The sequence below is a fragment of the Lacerta agilis genome, chromosome 6 (genome assembly GCF_009819535.1).
Source record: "Lacerta agilis isolate rLacAgi1 chromosome 6, rLacAgi1.pri, whole genome shotgun sequence".
NCBI lineage: Eukaryota > Metazoa > Chordata > Lepidosauria > Squamata > Lacertidae > Lacerta > Lacerta agilis.
Window position 1 is genome coordinate 48,177,488 of NC_046317.1, and position 21,358 is coordinate 48,198,845.

At 45.3% G+C, this 21,358-nt stretch overlaps 1 protein-coding gene across 2 annotated transcripts; it reads right to left on the bottom strand.

Moving 5' to 3' along the window:
- Positions 1 to 1,376: 1,376 nt before the first annotated feature.
- On the bottom strand, positions 1,377 to 18,267 carry SYPL2 (synaptophysin like 2). Of its 2 annotated transcripts, XM_033152486.1 has the most exons (6): positions 17,918 to 18,267; positions 17,643 to 17,714; positions 13,451 to 13,575; positions 7,550 to 7,754; positions 6,655 to 6,846; positions 1,377 to 4,790 (listed from the first exon to the last, which is right to left on the bottom strand). In XM_033152486.1, the coding sequence occupies exons 1-6, from the start codon at positions 18,263 to 18,265 to the stop codon at positions 4,662 to 4,664; spliced, it is 1,071 nt and encodes a 356-aa protein (XP_033008377.1). In that variant the 5' UTR covers positions 18,266 to 18,267; the 3' UTR covers positions 1,377 to 4,661. The 2 variants fall into 2 exon arrangements, with proteins under 2 accessions (XP_033008377.1, XP_033008378.1); XM_033152487.1 differs by lacking the exon at positions 17,643 to 17,714.
- Between the last annotated feature and the right edge of the window lie 3,091 nt (positions 18,268 to 21,358).

Sequence of the window (21,358 nt, forward strand, 5' to 3'; positions counted from 1 at the left end):
GAAGAGCTGCAGGATGCACCAGTCAAGAAACTAGACAATGACTTTACTGTCCCCCTGGAAACAAGAACATTCCTAGGAAACTCATTACTCCACACAGAAGCAACTAAGCCCAGTGCCACCTAGTGGCTACACTATATAATGACACTATCCACATAACAACCACACAAATCTAAAGGGTGCAGGGAAAATGCCTCTCTGCAAGTCAAAAAGACACCTGAAGTGGCTAAAGTAGACTGCTGCAATCAACTTCTAGTGTAGTCAGTTTCACACCTAAGAAAAATCTGTATTTTTTCTTCTTTCCAATGAGGATACACAACTCCCATTCAAAAAGAAACCCTTCAACCTGTAAATTCCCCAAATGCTCTGGACATGGAAAAAGAAAGGATGTGTTATTTATCATGGATTCTACTCACTAAGCATCCCTATCAGTCACACATCTATCTACTGCATCTATCCAATACTAACATTTTTTTGCGGGTTGCTGACCTCTGACAGAAAATTAATGGGTGGCATCCAAATAAATTGTGATGTGCGTGAACTTCTGTAAGTGCCATAGAACCTCCTCTCTCCTTCCACAGATTTGCTTGGTGGTTCCTCTAAACCAGGGGTCAGCAAACTTTTTCAGCAGGGGGCTGGTCCGCTGACCCTCTGACCTTGTGGGGGGCCGGACTATATTTTTTTTTGGGGGGAGAACGAATTCCTATGCCCCACAAATAACCCAGAGACGCATTCTAAATAAAAGGACACATTCTACTCATGTAAAAACAGGCTGATTCCCGGACCAACCGTGGGCCGGATTGAGCCCCCGGGCCTTAGTTTGCCTACCCATGGTCTAAACCCTCTGGAGTAGATTAGGGGGTGGTGTGGCAGGCACGTGGTGGAAGATGAGGGAGGGGGAGTTCTGTTCCACACACATAATGACTTAGCTGGATTCAACCAAATATATACCACAAGCAATTGCATGCCTACAATACCACTTGCAGGTCTTTATTACCTACTGCCTGCACAGAGTCTTAGAAAGGCAGGAATCATCCCTCAAAGAGATATGAAATGTCAGGATGTGCATTTGTTCTCTTACATTAATATCACACCTTTCTTCTGTCATGGAACCCAAGGCAGTAAATGCATGGTGCCTTCCAGGCATTGACCAGATCTACACCTTCAGACCATGTCATATGTTAGTGTAATGTACACAGTGTCACCTGCGGTTGGTGCAGGAGAAATGAGGGCTCCCAAAAACTTCTCATGCAGCTGATAGCCAGCATAGCAATAAATAATCGAGGAGATAACGGTATTTTATGAACCAGGCTGCAAAAGAGATCAAAGTAGAAACAGAAGGCAAGCACAAAGAAAACCAGCCCAAAGTCAGCTCTCCGTCAGAGCAAACTCTCTCGACACTTTATTAGAACCGTACTAACAATCGCCAGGAAAGGAGAAAAACATGCAACATACCGCCACTAGAAGAGGAAATGATTGAGAGAACTGGGAGACCATGCCCAGGGCTATTGGTCTCTACTCCACATGGTGGCATTTTCAGGACAGGACAGAGTATATTTTTTGCATACCCCTCATTGAGCATCACTAACCACACCACTTCTCACACTGAGCTCTTGTACAGGTTCCACACCTGCTCTCTTCTCACCCCCACTCAAAACAAGCAAAAGAAAATGTGTGAGGGAATCATAGGCCACAAAATACAAAGCTAGTACAAGCTGAGACTGACCCTTCCCCTTCATCCAATTACAAGTTCTGCTGGTCCCCAGTCATCTGCTTGAAGTCTGTTTTGTGGGGGCTCCATCACAGAGGAGGGATGTGTCAAGTCTAATACGAAGCTAGAAGTCTGAGAGAGTTAGTCATACAGGATAACTGTGGTTTCAATGCATCGGGTGTATCCAAAAAAAGGAGAAAACCCACAAGGGTGTGAAATATCCTGCACCTGCTGTCTGTTCAGCTGCTCCAAACAGCCCTCTCCTATGCTGTGCCAAATGTAGTGCTACAAGGCTAACCTATATATTATCTTTCTTATACATAGATTTATAGATAAATACAGAGAGAAACAAACTCACAGGAACTTGGGCCACGTGGAAAGTGATTTGCATGATCTATGGTATACAATTACCATTTCTTTTCCAGGAACTATTACTGAGCCCTTTATTCCTGCTTATAGTATCCGTCTACATAGGATATTTCCCATGTCTGATGCAGCATTCTTTAGGCTTTGCCCACGGCTTAGACACAAAGGTCAGATCCTCAGCTGGTATGCACTGGCACAACGCACTGCCAATTTATACTAGCTGAGGACCTAGGACAAATCTTTAAGAAATTAGAAAATATCCCTATAAGACACAAATGTGATACAAGATACACCTATCCCAACTTGGGGAAGATACGGAGGGTTGATCTGTTTGTACACCCAAGGGCTACAGGACTCGCTGTAATGGTCAGTTATGGAACACACTACCATGCCAGAAGCTGATTCCTAAACCTATTATTATGGAGTAGTAGCTTGTGGCCAGAAACATGGTGTGAATGGTGATGTTCTGCGAGTGGTTTTGAAAAAAGAATCACTGGGAAAAGTCGTCCTAAAAGACAGTTGGGCTGAAAACTGGAGAAAAACCGCCCTCCTACTGGCTAGTCAGCTTTCTTTTTGTATTGTACCAGCCCTTATGTTGCAAGAAAATCTGGACACTGCAACACAAGGGATGATTGTATGCTTCAGTCTTTGTGGTTTGACTGCAGACATGCCAGAGGTTTCCATAAAGGCCGCTGTTCTGTAATGCTGGGGCAATGGCAATAATTAAACTAGGGAAGAAGAAAATTACAAAATGTACAAAGAGGGTCTTCTTAGCGTAGAGGTCCCACACCTCATGAAGCACCATTAATATTTTTCCTCTCTCTCAGCACAAGAACGAGAAAGGGAATAAGGAAATAAGAGAAAGTCGAAGACCTAACAAGGTCTGATATGAAAGATTTAATCAGCATAGAAGAACTCACCCTGCAACCTGCTGCACCCCAACCTCCCAGAAAACTAGTTTTCCCCACCCAATGGAAGCACATGGATTTAAAGATTTGGGGTGCTTCTTTTCTATTTACTCATATTAAGTTTTTAGAAAATAGGCAACCAGTAGAGTCTGGAGTAAATGGCAGGCCAGGCCCCAGTCCCTTGTTTATGTCAATGGCATGATCAAAAGGAGGAAGAAAATGTGACAGCTCTCTTCACCTGAAAGTATCCGCTTCATATATGCAATAACAAAGAGTATCTATGATTTAAAAATGTCAGGTTTAATACTGTCCTAAACTGGTGGTCCCATCATTTGCTAGAGGGACATCCAGGGATTCTGGAACCTTCCTTAAAGATTCTCATGTTCACTTGGGAGGCCTGGGAGGCCTCAAGCCTCCATCAGAAATCTACAAGCAGCTGCCTACTGCCACACTGGAGTTAAAAGGGGTGTTGGCCGGTGATAGTGGCATACATGGATTCAGTGACAAACAATCCACACCACAAACTTGGCAGCTCATCCGATCCTGTTACCAGTGTTCAGAGGCCAGAACTAAGGTTATCAACCACAAATATTCTCAACAAAACAACAAGTTGTACAGAATTCCATCCTTCCCCTGCAGAAATGAATGCCCCAAGCCTCTTGGGCTCAAGTTTTATATCAAACTATCCTAGAAGCTGAGAAAAATTCCTCTAGGTTTTCATATTTAAAAGTTTGCATTTTAAAAATAGAACAGGACCTCAGAAGACACTGAAAACAGGTCTCTAGGGTTTACATCCTCTGTGTTGGGGAAGGGTTTGCCTCCACTATACACGTGAAACACAGGGAAATGGGAGACCAAAAGCTGCCAATCAGCTCATGCTGGTGGGAGTCAGCACTTGCGACTCAATATGGACATAGTATACATCTGTGCATGACCCGAGAGGAAAATATAAAGGCACCAAAACTTTGCTGCTCAAGAGTGAACAACCCACCTGTGGGCAAACGGCAGCTCCAGCTTTCATCCAACTGAATTTAAGAGAAGCAGAGAGATGTTTAGCACATTCATACCCCGTTATGCAACAGAGAGAAACGCAACACACTCCTTCCTTCAATTGTATGAAAGTAAAAATATTCCCTTTGTATTTCTCCTTTATTTTGCTGCTAAGCCAGGTGGCATATTGCCGCTTCTGCTTCTGTTATGGCTGCAGAGTCGAAGGTGTACTTACTCTCAAAGGTGCTTAGATGTCCCCGGTTCTGTAGCACTAATGCCTTGGTTATCTCTATGCTGTTATCCAAATCTACCTGCATTTCTCATTATAAAGTGGTCAGAAGCAGATGTGAAGGAACAATGCCACACACCCTAGGACTGGTAGTAGCCAATGTTACAATGCACAATACATGTTTGTAAAAAAAAAATCTGAAGGCAGAAGAGTTTTTTTGTAACCATGTACAGTCTGTGTATGTAGGACCACAAGAGGACCCCTGATTTCAGCCAGAGGAAGGCATTCCAGAATAAGTCAGGAGAGAGAGATGCCAGTATGACTATTGGACAGCAGCAACAATGGGCCGAGAAGGCGTATTTCCTGCCCTGCTGTGAAATGAGATGAGCATGTACGTGAGACAAGGCACTGTTCCTGGTGGGGGAAGAGGAGGCTTCAGGAGTGAAGGAGGAGAGGTTCCTTATTGCTTATCAACAGCTCCTTGTTCAGCAGAGCTCTCCTTGTTGGTGGTCTGAGCATGCCAAGGGGTCTCTTTAAAAACAAACCAGCAGTTTCCAGCCCACAGTATGAAGTTGACAAAGCCAAACAGCTGAGAAGGAAAGAGAGAAGTGCAGAGTTAATGTAGAAGCACTTGTAGCCAAGCTATCTGAGCAGACTGTATGTTGTAGAGTAGTGCAACCACTCTGGGCTGGAGCCAAATAATGAGGCAAGTTGGGTTGATATGGAGCTCTTTTAACCCTTTCAGAATCAAACTGTCATAGCAATAAAATGCCCTAAGCTGGATCAGGGTGTCACAAAACCTCATGTTGCTCTGTTTTTCAGTGCCCTATATGCCTATGTTTGTCTACGTTTCTCTACTTTAGGTCCATGGGCTTTGCAAGAAGCTAGTTTGTCTAAATGCTGACCTTGGAGCGCTAAAGAGCTGTGGATGTTTTTGGTGGTTTTGTTGTTGTTAAAGCAGAACAATGGATTTTTAAAAAGTAAGTTAGACTCTGTTTCACACACACACACACACACACAAAGAGTCTGCTGCTCTGTTGGGGGGGGGGGGAGTAATCTGGAGCTCCTCAACACTCTGCAGGAAGTATTAAGGGCAACCTCACCTTCTACCCATTGGAGGACATAGCATCCCAACACAAACAAGCACTGGGAAAGCTAAGCTGGCCAGTGTGGAGATGCTAATATTTTCATCAATGTACAAGCAAGAATATACACCATTTAGTCACCTTTTAATTATTTTAAGGTACGAAAGAACAAGAGACAAAACCATCTCCCACCCCTCGAAAGATAACTAGATTTTGGTGTTTTAGCTGGCCTTATAAAAGCATTGCCCTAGTATGGCTTATGCAGGAAAGTGAAACCCTTTTACTTTCCCTACAAAGGCTCCTGGGCCTGCAGTTTGGTAGACTTAATCCACTTTTGAGGGGCTCCTGTGCTTTCATCTGCTTCTGCCAAAAGGGAAAAAAGTTTATAGCCATTTTTAGATTTCCCATAAGAATGTATGGGGAACACAAAGCTCCATTTTATACAGAGCAGCATAAAACCTGAATCACAGTTTGAAGTGGATAGAGAGACTCAAAAACAAATCCTAATTGTTTTTATAAGCAGATACAAAGCAAATCTTAAGGCCCGTGCAAAACCTTAGTATGCTCACGTGTTCTTCCTTAATGCCCTTTAATTTTCTTTTGTCCACTTCATCACTTTGATCAACAAAGAGTAAAAAGTCAAATTTTCACTAGTTTTCAGTAAGTGTTTGTGAACAGTGCTGACTGGTGATTCTCATCCACATTTGTGAAAGGAAGGACCAAATGAGGTCAATAGTTATTTTAGAATCAATTAATCCATTAAAAAAAATGGCCTTGAACAGATGCCCTGTCTGTTTGTCTGCTCTTCAGGGTCTGAAATCTGCAGTTAGGTCATCACTAAGTTGCATATATTTTAGGCACTGCTGTACTCCATCACATATGCAATTTAAACCAGCAACTGCTGTACTAGTTCTTATTTAAGTACAGATTTGACAAGACTGTTGCCAGTGCTGTAGAAAACTGTGAAATGCCCATAATGAAAACAGAATCAGGAGCTTTATATTCAATACATGCAGACAGGCTCTTCTTCGTTGGTGTACACATCAAGAAGGGCAAGACTTCTGAAAGATGTACTTGGGAAATAAAGATACCAGCTGCATTTTTTTTAAAGAAGAAGGTTAAAAATCCATTAGTTAGTAGCTGTTTGTTGTGTCATTATACATTATGAACAGAACAGAAGCCGAAAACTGCACATACATCACTATCTGTAGCTTTAAGTTACTCAAAGGGTATGAATGTGCATGAAACTAACTGAGCTCTATTAAAATCAATGGAGCTACACTCTATAGGATCCAACGCAGCTGAAGCTCTGCCATTCCACCCCCCCCCCCACAACCCACACAATATTGCTCCCCAGACAACTCTTACCACAGAGATGTTGGCCAGGCCCATAGAAGGTGTGGCCCCAGCATTGCATACAGCAGTTTTGAGCTGACACACTGACATGGCAGCAATGAGACTGGAAGGCCGTGTAGCTCCTTTCACATCTGACAGACCTTTGCCCCAGGCTGAAAATGCCACTAGCCAGAAAAAGGTAAATGAGACGGTCACACAGAAGTCCTGGGGAGAGGGGAAAAAATGAATAAGACCACAATGGCTCCATCTCATAGAACAGACTGCCCTCCCTATTCCACCCAAAAGACGCAAGCATTGAGGGCCCTCGATGCTGGGCCATTGACCCATTCCATCTCTCGGGCCTCTTACATAGCGGGTCTACATGTGCCAAAATAGCCACATCCAATCTTCCACAGCTATCTAAGATACTCTGAAAGGATCTACAAGCAGTATGGGGTCATCACAATTCAAGTGGCTCCACGCAACCCCAAGGGGAAGGAGTTTAATGACAGCGTTAGATAGATAGTTGTTAACTAGTCTTTGTGCCACTTAGAGGGGGAAATGCTGTTCCAACTAAAGAAGGCCAAAGATTCCACCCTAAAATGAGGAATGACCAAGGTAAAGGTTCCTGTATATTAAATAGTTGGGTAGAAGCAGGAATTCCAGAAGGCGCAGCTTGTCATGTTACAGCACTGCAGGAAAATACATGTATATCAGGCACCGTCCAGATCCACTCAATGCATAATATGGTTGTGTGAGCAGCTCCTCTGGATTGTCTCAAGCATAAACTGAATTAGAGAGTATAGGTAAGCACTTCCTATTTGGATAGATAGAGAGAAGTGTCTCTTATCCAAAGAGCGTTTTAGACACTGGTTCTCCGGGGTTTAGGTCCTGCATCAGAGAGCAGAGGACCAAAGTGAAATCTTACCGCAAAAGGAAGCTTCTTGTTTTCTTTGTAGAGTGAGTGAAACCGTAGATAGACTGCCAGAGCTGCCATGGTATACAGGAAAGAAAAAACACCCAAGGTCACAAAGAACTCAGCAGGTGCTGAAAAGTCTCCCAAGAGATGCAGCGTCCTTTTAGCAGTAGAGTCTTCAAGACAGTCTGGCATTTCAAATGGAACCTTGTACAACCTGGTCAGGATGAAAAGGAAAGAGAAGGAAACATGTTTGGCACGACTTAGCACATCTGGTACAGAGCTACCTCTGACAAATGGGGGTGAGGGTTGAGACAGATGATAGCTTTTAAGCGAGTTAAAAGTAGTTGAGATTTATTTTGCCCCACTCTCACTTCAGGTCAAACAGATTGTGCAAGGTTTCTGAAGCAGAACAAAACCCTGCAGCACCTGTTTGTCAAAGAGAGATGAATGCACACACCAAACAACCCCTTTCCAAAGTTTCTGTAGCTCTCTGGGGAAAAACACCTCAAACCAACAACTCCAGCCTAACTCCAGCCTTTCCAGGTAGAAACACGTCACTCTTCTCATTGGGGAATAAAACCGTATCTGCATCTTTGCTTATCCTAATCAGAACACACTTATCGTAAGGCCTGATGACAGGTGGTGCCTTCTCTACATGCGATAGTACATCTCACCCTTACTCTGAAGGAGCAAACTTCTTAAGTACTGATACAAAAAAAGATACATGTGTGGTAGAGATTCTTTGACATGACTTGAACAAGACATTTCCTTGAAAGAAAGAAAGAAAAGTAGCACCTGTCTATTTTTAATTACATACTTGAGGTTTGGGGTACACTGCGTAGGTTTCCTCTAAAAGTATTTAACCAACTTCCTACCAAAACAAATACAAGGTGGAAACGTCTATGAAAGACACCTCCTTCCTTGAAACTTACTGGGACTGTTCTGGCAGCTACCGCTTTGCAGGATCAGAGTTTTTTTTTTCACCTTCCACTTTCCAAAGACTCAGCTTTCCAAAGCAGTGACTTTGCCGATGCACAGAATTGCAATTTTCATTTCATGGAGAAAACTGGTTGGGCTATGACTTTGTACAAGTGTAGTACAAATATACATACCCCATCTTCAAAGAGACCAAATATATCAAGCGCATGGAGCGCATATTAGCCGTTTGGATATAATTTTTGGTCACTATTATTACAGTTCTCCACCTAGCTGCTATCGGGTGGTATAACACCAGCAGCTCTGTACATTATATAAATAGCCTCTAGCCTTTTCCCACATATGCCATTTGAACCAGGCTGGCACTGAAGACTGAAGTTCTGTAGCTTGAGCCCTCAGCAACAGCTTCCAACATAAAACTGTGTTTACTGACATTAAAATCAGGAGGTTTCCCCTCCCGTTGCAGACAAGAACTATAAAGCCAATCTGCTTATCTGCAGCAGATCAAATTATTTGCAGGTTATGTGAAGCTATTCTGCTTATTTTAATAAGCAAGAGCCCACAGAAACCATCTGATAATTTAGAGGGTAGAAAAAGGCAGCTATGATTCCATTGAAAAATGCAAACTTACCACGGGGCTTAAACAGAGAAAAATTAATGTTTCCAAGTCTGTCTAATCGCTATCTTTTTATGTTTAAAATACCTCTTACAAAAGACATTGTTAAGCTCACAGGCTGCAGTTTAAGGAGGATCTAAGGACTTGTCCAGATAGTAATTTAACCATCAACACCAAAGTACTGTATATAGGGCTCCCTGCAATGGAGGCATGGCCATGACAGTACAGGTCTGAATCCCACCCCACACCCCAAACCAAAAGGTAGCAGGGTTCTGTGCATAGCTGTCAACCTTTCCCGTTTTTTAAGGGAAATTCCCTTATTCTGAATAGGATTCCTCGCAAGAAAAGGGAAAAGTTGACAGCTATGGTTCTGTGATATACTAAAACACAAATAACAATCTAGAAATCAAGCAGCAAGAAGAGCTCAGAGAATGAGAGCAAAAGCCTCCTTCATCTAAAGTGCTTCTCAACTCATACACAACACAATTCATTATTCCAAGAGACTATTCACCAGATACTTCATTCTGTGTTTTCTCTGTTAGAACCACTACCACTCCTCCCAATTTGTTCTTCTTGTCAAAGGCATCTCAATACACTTCACAGACTTGCCTCTATTTATAGCTATCAGATGTTGGCAGGGAAGCAAAGTTGCAGAGATAGAACCATGTTCATATCCTACATACACTGAGTGTAAGATTGATTTCATTCTAACTTTGGCCATGTCTGTACTCATCTGACAAGTCTTGTGGTAGATCCCTAACATACAAAGCATTTAATATTGCTAGCTTCTTACTTTCCCAGAAAGGTAATCTCCTGATTTGGCATGGCAAAAGGACCTATGAATGCCCCCCACAATCTGATCCAGTCTCTTGTTTTTTGCAGTGGCATTGAACCCTAACACCACCTTGACTAGGACTTAGCAGAACATAGACAATGGAAGGGAAAGAGGAGAGCAAGCAGCAAAAAGGAAGGGAGCGGTTATTGGTTTGCGTGTGTGTGTTTGTGTGTTGCTCTTGTCTTTATTATGCCTTTTGTGCTTTTATCCTGTATTCTTATGCTGCGAACCGCCCTCAGATCTACAACTGAAGGGCAGTATACAAATTTAATAAATAAAATAATTTTAAAAACATATTTCACAAGCGTATATGTCTCTCAACAGATGACAGAAGCATCAGGTCAGCTGCAGCTTTTAAGTTTGCTACGAAGGGCATAACTCTCCTTCCCAAAACAAATCACAGAGCACTGAGAATTTACAAGTACAGTGCTGTTCAGATAGCTTTCCCTATGTACAATTTGGTCCTCCAACAGTGATTTTGAAGGTGTGTGTGTGTGTGTGTATGTGTGTGTAAATGACAGTGTGGGGTTTTTGCTTTGGATTAGTTCAGAAGACAAATTTCTGCTAGACTCGGATCTGCTATTCCTCAGTCTAGCAGTTATTAGTACAGGGATTTTATTGTGTCAGGTACACCCATTCATTTAACATTTACTAAACTCTCCAATGGCAATGCCCTTAGAAAGCCCCTTCCTTATCATTTCAGCCCTGAACGATCACCCCAGTATCACTGGAAATACAATATAATGCATTTAACACCCCCCCCACCCACAAAAGGAAGAAGGGGGAACTCAAAACACATTTTAAACAACACTGGCTAGAGCTCCTACTGAAACAGAAGTCCAAGGCCAATGAGGTCCTCCAAGAAGTGTTGGTGTGTTGGGAAGAAAGCATCCTCACCACCTCCATGGTGGCACTGCAGCAACGAAATTGTCTGCAACCAGCAAGTCTCAGGACCCTGTCCATTTTAAATAGCTATGCTTGGACAAGCCGGAAAAGGTGATACTTGCCTTAAAGGGCACCTAATGAGGGAAAACAGGGGAGCGGATTGCGCTGTGGTTTTAAACCATCAAGCCTCTTGAGCTTGCCATTCGTAAGGTTGGCAGTTCGAATCTGCACAATGGGGTGAGCTCCCATTTGCTTTGTCCAAGCTCTTGCCAACCTAGGAGTTTGAAAGCATACCAGCGCAAGCAGATGGATAGGTACTACTGTGGCGAGAAGGTAAATGCCATTTTTGTGTGCTCTGGCACTCATCAGTGTGTTCTGTGCACCAGAAGTGGTTTAGTCATGCTGGCCAAATGACCTGGAAAAGCTGTCTGTGGACAAACGCCAGCTCCCTCAGCCTGAAAAGTGGAGATGAGCACCGCACCCCATAGTTGAATTCAACTGGACTTAACCATCCAGGGGTCCCTTACCTTTACCTTTTACCTGAGGGAAAATGCCTGGGACAGATGGACTCCTCTGATATGTTCTGGTGTCTTGGGGAAATGGGGCTGCCCACACTCAAAACACAACAAGGAATTAGGGGAAATTAGGATATGCCCAACAGGGAATTTTGGGAAATATTAAACTGATGACCCAAGCGAAAACATCCCAATTAGCAGTGTTCATTCATGAGGTTCTCTGCAGATCACCAAAAATGGCACATTAACACATTTTCTAACTTATCTTGCAATGTGACAAGAATTTCTCTTCATTGCTAACATGGCTGACAACTGATTTTGTCAAAAGCCTATGTCCAAAAAGGGAACATAAAATAGGAAGCATATGGCAGTCTCTTACAAGTGGATATAAGCTGAGCCCTATGTATCTAAGGGTGCCTTCTCCCTTACATTCCCATTAACAGAACTATGTTCTACTCAGTATCTTCTTGATGGCAATGTCTGTTTACCTTATGATGCTCACAAAGACAAACATGTCAGAAAAACTAACAGTGTCTTTCTCTGGTTCTCTTAAACAGTATATTCAAAAACAAAAAAGTCACATTTGAACTTGCAAGGAACAGGTCTGATGCATTCTGTAACTACTTTCTTTTGCTAGCTTCCAAACAATGGGTGAGTTATAGTCCATATTAAAGCAAATATATATTCTATTTCATTGCTGATGCTTTTACTGTATTTGTTATTTGCTGTTACTAAATGTGTTGCTTTAATTAATCTGCATTTTAGTACAGTATTTGTAAGAGTGGTATGTAAATGCTTTGATTGGTTAAATAAATATGTTACTTCGCCTCAGCATAACTATTCTTCTGTGAGCACATTCCTACAACATTGGGGGTTGCTTAATTTAGGGAAAAGGTTGGGGAGTAGGACACACGATAGAGGTGTATAAAATTAAGCACGGTGTAGAAAAAGCAAACTGCGAGAGGCAGTGAAGGATAGGCGTGCCTGGCGTGCTCTGGTCCATGGGGTCACGAAGAGTCGGACACGACTGAACGACTGAACAACAACAACAAGAAGAAAAAGCAGAGAGAGGGGGGGGGATTTCTCTCCCTCTCTCAGAATACTAGAACCCAAGAGTGGCTTGCCTGGTGGGGCAGAGGCAGAGCAATGCTGCTACTTAATGGCAGGGGTGAGAAGGCAGCAAGGTCATGGCTTGTGGACAAACCAGAAGAGACAATTCAGGGCTCCTACTGGTGTGTCCTCACAACCCCAACCTCACCATCTCATTCCTACCAGTAAGTGGCAGTGATGCCACTGCCAGCAGGCTTCTGCAATGAAGAAGATCTAGTATAAACTAAGATCTAGTGGGAAATCTAGTACAAACAAAGTAGCCCTTCCAACTCTATGAGTTACCAACTTAGATAGCTTTGAAAGGGGGTTAGGCAAATGCATGGAGGATAAGGCTATCAGTTGCTTCTAGTAGCAATGTGTATATGCTACTTCCAATATCAGAGGCAATATGCCTCTAATTACCAGGTAATGGGGGTTATGAGTAGACAAGGGCAATTATGTGTCTGTCCTGCTTGGGGACTGAGTGAACAGAATTGTCCGACGAGATGGTCTTTTGGTTTGATCTAGCAGAGTTCCTCTCACATTGGAAGGACCCGAAGAACCATAAAATTAGTTGCATACACCCCAAGGGGGACTCTGTGTTTTGTGTTTCCGTATCGGTACCCCTGTATGCTGCAGAGCAAACCAGTTCTGAAATCAAAACAATTTACAAAATTGGTTTGAGATTTTGGGTTGAGGGCTGTTGCTCAAGGTAAATTAGGGGGAAATCCTATTAAGCCTGCACAAGCCATTGGCATGTCTAACCCTAATAAACCACACAATTCTCCCCCCACCCCAATGTGTTTTGAGTCATTTCCTAGAAACCCAGAATTTTAGAGTTGGGATACTCTGGAGGTTATCTAGTACAAGCAGAAATTTTGCAACTAAGTTTCATTTTTTTCAGGAAGCCTTTCCAAACATAGGCAATATGAGGTGCTACAAACAGAATCATAAGCACCATGATGTATTTAGCTACAATGTCCAGGCTCCGCATAGTATCTCCTAAATTAACACTTGGTAAGACTCCCATTTACCTGAAAGGATATCCAAACTGCACAGTGATAGCAGTTGTCTCTTTAGGATTCTGAGTGCATTTCACAGTAGCCCCTGTTTCTGCACTGAAAGAACCACAGGCTCCAAAGGCAAATATGGCAAACAGCTGGAGGAAAAAGCAAAGGGGTTTAGAACTAAATGTGTCCTAGTTGGTAGCAAACAGTGGCAAAGGTTGTGGCATCATGCAGGACAGCAGATCTGGCATCAACTACTATGAACTATCCAAGACCTAAAAAATCACAATCATCGGGCTTGTCTTGCAAAACATTAAGATCAGCTCACATGCAAGCCATAATGATAAATTCCACTATGCACACCCATGTGCAAAGATAGCCAATTAATGGGGGGGGGGGAGAGAGAGAGAGAAACAGACAACATATTACTTTTCATTAAACTATTTATCTTTAATATAATACAAACCAAGATAGTTAAATATGTTTTTCTTCTTTAAAAAAAATACGCTTCTCATCTGGGTGTGTTATCAGTAACCTCCACAGTACTAAGTACCTCTCCACTACAATGGGAGTAACAAATAAATGTCAAGCTGGATTATGCAGAAAACCAGGTTGTGCTAAGGTTCTTAGGTAGAACTTACTGGTTTAAAGAAAATGAATCTTGGGAGTTCATTAATTTCTACAATTATCTGGTACAACAACTGAAAGAGGTCAATTTTTATAAAAATTAAAAAGTAATTTGGTACAAGTTCACCACCAAACTATATACCAAAGAACAGTTGTTCTCTACATGTTAATAGTTTTTTTATTATCAGTAACATTAACCCAGAGTTACATACAATCAGCTCACAAGTAAATGCCAATGCATTACAAAGCAGAAGTCAGAAACTTAAAATCTCTCTAACTAAGGGTTATTCCAGTTTAGCATATCATGCCAACCAAGAATATACATGCACCGAGTATTTTGTTTTGCTATTAGGCCCAAGTATGTTTATATACCAACACAGGCCCATACAAAACTAGATCAGGCCTTTTAAGCTGGTTCAGCATTACAACAACAGCAAAAAGAGTCAGCACTTGTCCCTGTTTGGGTGTATCAGTGCTGCATTATGACACCTAGGTGGTACCAGTGGACAACAGGCCCAGCAACAGCTCAGTTGATAGGATCAAAGCTGCTAAAATCATTGCATATAGCATTCTTGAGAATTAAACGCTCAAACATGAAAGGAACTTGCAGGCAAGGGATATAACTTTAGCGCTAGTCACTCTTTGCACCGCTACAGCTGAAGAACTTCAAAACTAGGCCGTCCAAATACAAGTGCAGAAAAAATGAAACCTATGTGAAATCTGCAAACAAATGAGGTGGGGGCCATGACTGCAGCTGTTCATATTTGGGACTATGATGGAAGCATAAATGAAAAATAAAAATAAAAATAAATTAATAATGCATTATTATTCCACAAGGGATTTTCCATGACCTCTGTTTCTACACTTGTTCCTGCCTTCAGAGAAGCCAAGAGGCCTGATCTAGTGAGTTTGGGCCAGAGACACTTACAGGAAGTGATCACTATGCCATCCTACATCGCTGGTAGAAATGGAATGAAGCGCCAAGCTAAAAACGTCATCCTACAGTCTGTTCACTAGCCAGTCACATCAACCGACTCCTCCCTCCTCAACTATATAATCCTGTCTAAGATCTACATTCATTCAGCAGTTCATGACAGCACCATAATATGCATCGAAGTACTGTATCCATTATTTCCAGGAATGGAGGGGAAGCTAAGATCAAGCTGCAAGCATAATTAACTGGACTTAACAAGGTAAGCAGCAACAGTCCAAGTGCTGAACTGGTGTAATTTGAACTACACAAAATTTGGGCCAAATATGTGGAAGAACTGTAGAGGGAAATAGGGACCTGAACCTGAACTGAAAACAAAGGCATTAAGGGATATGGGCCCTTTTTCTACTGAGATCCTGCCCTTTGTTTTCCAGGTCTATAAATTGGCAAGACACATAGGAAAAAGATTTTATATTTTAAATGCTGCAATAGAGCAAAACACCATCTTCACCATACCATCACCACAACCGATGGCCTGATCAAGCCATGCACCATGACAAATGCTTCCACACTCATGGGGGGCAGGGGGCGGGGAGAGACATGCAAAAAGAGATCCTAACATAGCACAGAAATACTTATTTCACTATACCATGCTCCTTCAGCAAATATTTGTATTATTCTCCAAGCAGCATAATTAGATGATACTAAAGCTATTTATTCTATTCAAAGAGTTCAAAACCCATTTTAGGATCTCAAGTCTATCCGGTGAGTGCTTCCCTTACTCTTTTTTTTTTTTTTAAGGGGGAGGACCATCAATGGATGCCCCTCTCTTTTTAAGTCACATACGTTTTTTGGCCTATGCCCCAACATGAAAACCTCTTAAGGCTGATTCATACCACCATTTTTTCCACAAAGAGGCAGGTAGGCTATAGAGACTTAGTAAGCTATAGAGGTGGCCAGACCACATAATGGAATGTGAAATGTAATCTGTTGCTTATAGGGAGAAGAGCCATATTCACAAAAATTGAGGTTCACACAGAAAATAACCAAGTAGGCACATCTGAGAAGGCATGAGCACTAATGCTGCTTCTCAGAAAGCCAGTGCCATTGTGTTGTCATTAGTCTTTGATGCTGCATTGTTCCCATGATCCACTGCTTTAATCGGCCAATTTTTTCATGAGGTCACCACTGATGCAGGTATGGGAAGCTACCAGGTATCACTGGACACCAGCTCCCATCAGTCCCAACCCACTCAGCCAGTTGTCAGAGATGATGGGAGTTGTAGTCCAATGACACCTGGAGACAGTCGGGAGAAACAGGAATTGTTGCCTTGTCCTGCCTGCCCTTGGCACTGTCATACCTGCTGGAACTGGTATTGCTTCTTTGCCTGCCCTCCCACTGGTGTGGAAGCGGCGCCAGCACTGGCGCCAATTTTGGGTGAGATCTCGCCAAAATCGCACAAGATCTTGTGCACTCTGTAAGACCTCTTGCAATTTCAGCCAATACCAGCATCACATCTGGTGCCTTGGTGGCTCCTGCCAGCTGAGGCAGCTGGATGGCAACATATCCCCCATCCCTGTCCTAAAGCAACACACGTAGAGTCAGAACTGTGCTGGTTGGAGCTGATGGGACTTGAAGTCCAAAGTAGATGGAGGGCACCAGATTGGGAAAAGGTTGTCTTATTCTCTTCAGTATTTGTGAATACTGACCTTCAACCTACCCAAGACTGCACTTTCTTATGAAATGGATGCAAGCTCAGTTCTGTTCTGTTCTGATTTGTTACTATCAAGTCTCTGCCTTTGATTTAAGTATTTTCATCAGGTAGCCGTCCCTCAGGTGATGCCATCTCCTTTTGGCCCCCAAAAGGGGGGGGGGAATCCACTTGAAAGACCTGTCATGTTGTGCCAACGTGTGCATTTAGTGAAAGTAAATGCAGGTTACATGTGTTACAACTGTATTGTGGGGCTACTTAGGAAAAAGTGCATATCTTATGAGTTTTTTTCTTTTCTTGTAGTGAGAACAAGTGCTCCTCCCTTTTCAACAATACATTTAGCTCTAAATAAAACTCATTCATTTCTCATTCTTGCAGCCGCTAACTACTTTGAGGGACAGAAATTTGGGCATTTTCATGGCCACCCTAGGATTCTAGGGAAATACCCCGAGCCCCTCCAACCCTTGGGCTCCAAACTGGGGACTAAATAAGACCAGGGCTTCTAAGCTCCCCTTGGGAAGCCTGAGAAGAGAGAGAATCCGTGAGCTCAGGGACAAGTTAAGGCGCGGTATGTGCAGGATCAGAACTCCAGAAAGGTTAAACCCGCCCGAGTGAAATGTGAGCGCTGCTAACGCCAGCTCCCATGCATACCCCAGTCCACGAATCCAGACTCCTTGCACATAGAAGGGCTGCCTTAGAGGGCAGGCACTCGGGCGTCTCCCTCCCTCCCTCCCTCCCAAGTCTGCCCCTGCTGCACGCCGCCTCCGGCTCGCAGCCAGAAAGTCGGCACGCAGGGTCCCACCGCCGGAGAACGGACGGACGCCCCCTTTCTTCAACTCCCCCTGATCTCCAAGGGCCTGGTCTCTCAGCGCGTTTGCTGGACGGCAGCGTCACCTTCCTCTCTCTCGCACCCCCCCCCCAAAAAAAGTTGCACGGGAGTCCGAACTTACCCACTCCAGCACCTTAATGAATCCCAGGGGCTCCTCCAGGCGGCCCCAACGCAGCCCCAAGAGCAGCTGGGCCTGGCGAGGGAAGCAAAAAAGGGAGGAGGGAGGGAGAAACAAGGGCAGGGAGTTCAGGTCAGCCAGGAGGGAAAGCCCAAAGAAGAGGAGGAGGGGAAGGGGCGTCGGAAAGAGAAGAGAGAACAATGCGGGGGAGGGCGTGGGGGGAGGGAGAGAACAGAAGAGCGACGGGGAGAGAAAGTAGCCAAGAAAGGGCGCCCTACCACCGGGCTCTGGGACTCCTTGTCCGCCGCCGCCGCCGCCGCCCCCCTCTGGGCTCTGGGCTCCGACATTCTCGGCGAGGAGCTGCTGGTGGTGGTCGGCACGGCAGTGGCTGCGGGGAGCGCGGCTTCCTTGCTTCTCCGCCGCGCGGACGGAGGAGTGGTCCAGGCGAGGGGAACCGGGGCTGACGACGGCCGGGGCTGCAGAAGCGCCTGCTGCTGTTGCTGCTGTTCCCTCCTCCGCGGAGCTGCGGGGAAAAAAGCCCCGTCGAAAGTCCTGTCAAACTCGCAAGTGGAGGCGCGGGTGGGGGGGGGGGAAAGGGAGCGCGTCACGTGGCGGCGGGCGCACATGGAGCTTGCCCCTCCCCCGAGGGCTGTGGGCGGAGCCTCTTGCCTGGCAGCTCCGCCTTCCCCCCTCGAAGGGACGGGCAGCGAAGTTGATCCGGATCTGCTCTTAAGTCTTTCTTAAGCTGGGACGTGCTGGTGGGGCTTCTTGACTGACAGCACAATCCTAGCCGTATTTGTTCAGGTGTAAGCCCTGCATTGTTAGGGGTTGGACTAGATGACCCTGGGAACCCTTCCAGCTCTACGATTCTATAGGAAAATCAATCAGTGCGGACTTTAGGTAACGGCGTTAGGATTGCAGCCTCAGTGCGGTCACTGCAAGAACACCAAAACCTGATGAAGTGTACAGTACTGAGTTTTCAAATCCTGGTCGTTTCAGTTGAGCTGTAACACACTTTTTTGTGTAAAGAAAAAAAAAGTGTGGCTAATACTGTACCTTCAAAACTAATCTAATCTAAACTAAAAGTATGTTAAACTCCAAGCAGCAGACCTTTAAACAAACTTGTTGTACTGCTGCTGTTTGCTTAACAGTAAGAAATTTTGTTTTCAAAACACACAACTGTTTGATGGGGGGGGGGGATGAAACCATATAGGTGACTCACTCCCACCCTTGGCTTCCTGTTGTCTCTCTTGTTCACTTTTATGCAAACCAAGGGTGCCAGTCAGCACTCCTTGTTGCTTATCAGATATAAATATTTAGTTGTATTGTGTTCCTGTGCCCCCAGACCAATAAGATTCAAGTGGAAGAAGGCTGGACTTGGGGGTGTTTGATATTCTTGCACAGAATGAATCTGTACATTCCTCATCCCCAGTGGATTCATCCTACTCCCTTCTTCCTTTATTGTTATTTATGATGGCTGGTGGTGTGGGGCTGACTACAGTCATAATAGCAACATACGTGCCTAACTAGAGGAACTATTTCATATTCACCAGGAACAAAAATGCTGGGGAAATGGGTCACCTGGTGAAAGATACTCGGAGTCCAGTATGATTTTCATGCTCTTTATTCAGCTCATAGTAGTGAGGAATGCAGTTCCCCCAAAACGTTTGCTTTATATACACTATATACACAATGGGCCCCACGTGATTGGCTAATTCCGGGATACTCCTGTATGCCAATCAGAGTGTGGATTCACTTCCACCTGGAGCTGGATTGGGTGGCTCCTGCAGACCAATCAGACTGCTGCAATCTCAATCCTATTGTTCTGGGACCAGTCAGACTGCTGCAATCTCAATCCTATTGTTCTGGGACCAGTCAGACTGCTGCAATCTCAATCCTATTGTTCTAGGACCAATCAGACTGCTGCAGTTTGGATCCTATTCAGCTCAGTACATAACACCCCTCCCCTCTAAGTTCCAGTCCTGCCTGGGAGGTTGCATCCATAGTCCTCAAGGTACGCTGGCCGCCTACGTGTGCGTTGCGGCCTGGGCTGCTCCCTGGTCAGGGGTTCTGGTTCTGGCTCGTGTTCCGAGGCTGCTGGTTGTGATGGGGCTGTTTGGTCTGGCGCAACCAGCTCGCTCTGTCGTGGCTCTGGTTCCGGTGCCCTTTCGGCCTCACGGGTCCCCTCAGTATTTACTGATTCTGCCTCCCCTGCCGGCCCCTCCTGCTCTACAGGTCTCAATGCCTCACTGTTCCCTTGGGACTCCTCTGACCTGTCCTCCTCCTGGTTTTCTCCTGGGAATCGTCGCCGTAGCTGGTCGCAGTGGCGGCGCCAGCATTGTCCCCCCTCTGTTAGCACCTCGTATGACACGGGGCCCGTCACCCTGGTGACTGTAGCGGGTACCCATGCTGGGCCTGCCCCAAAATTCTTTGCGTACACTGGATCCTGGGCCACAAAGGTCCGGGGGTTCCTGCCTTCACCCACCACTACCTCATCCTGAGCTCTGTCGGGGTGGAGGCGGTCCAGTCTGATTGCGAGGCGCCGGCCCATTAGTAGTTCAGCGGGGCTCCGGCCAGTCGTTGAGCTGGGGGTGCTGTGCTGTGCTAGAAGGAATGTGGCAAGGCGGTACTCCCAGTCCCCTTGCGTCATGCGGCGTAGGGTGTCCTTGGTGGTCCGCACCATGCGCTCTGCTTGGCCATTGGTGGCAGGGTGGAATGGTGCTGAGCGGATGTGGCGGATGGCATTCTGCGCTGTGAAGGTCTGGAATTCTTCTGACGTAAATGCGGTTCCGTTGTCTGAGACGAGAGTGTCAGGGAGTCCATGGGTTGCAAACAGCCTGCGTAGTACCCGGATGGCTGCGGACGTAGAAGTGGATGGTACCAGTGCGACTTCCAGCCATTTGGTGTAGGAGTCCACCACTATGAAGAATGTTTTCCCCTGGAAGGGGCCAGCAAAGTCCATGTGCAGCCGTGACCATGGTGCTCGGGCGGACTCCCAGGACTGCACTGGGGACCTTGGGGGATCTGGGCGGGATTCTTGGCAGGCCTGGCAGTGTTTGACCCAGGTCTCTATCTCTCCGTCAATCCCTGGCCACCATACATAACTCCTGGCGAGGGCCTTCATTCTCACTACCCCTGGGTGTGTCTCGTGTAGGGCTGCAAGGACCCTTTTGCGAAGGGGCTCAGGAACAACGACCCTGCTTCCCCATAACAGGCACCCCTTGTGGGCCGACAGTTCATGTTTACGGGTTGTGTAGCCAGCGAATTCTGGCCCGGGGCTGCTGCTGGGCCATCCCCTCCACACCCAGTCCAGGACCCGGGAGATGACCCTATCTTTCTTGGAATGGTGTGCAACTTCTTGTGCCTGAATAGGGCGGTCGGGAAGCAGCTCCAGGCTCATAACCTCTTGTGCGGGTGCTGGGTCGGGGCCTGTTTCTGGTAGTGGTAGCCTGCTGAGGGCGTCTGCGTGGCCCATCGCTTTCCCCGGGCGATGAATCAGTGCATACTGGTAGCCGGCAAGGAAAATTGACCACCTGAGGACGCGAGGAGACAGCACTTGGGGGGTCTGCTTTTCGGGGGCAAACAAACCAAGCAACGGCTTGTGATCAGTCACCACGGTAAAGGGCCGCCCGTACAAGAAATCATGGAATTTTTTTACTCCCTTCACGATTGCCAGACCTTCTTTGTCGATTTGTGAGTAGTTCCGCTCGGCTGCGGTG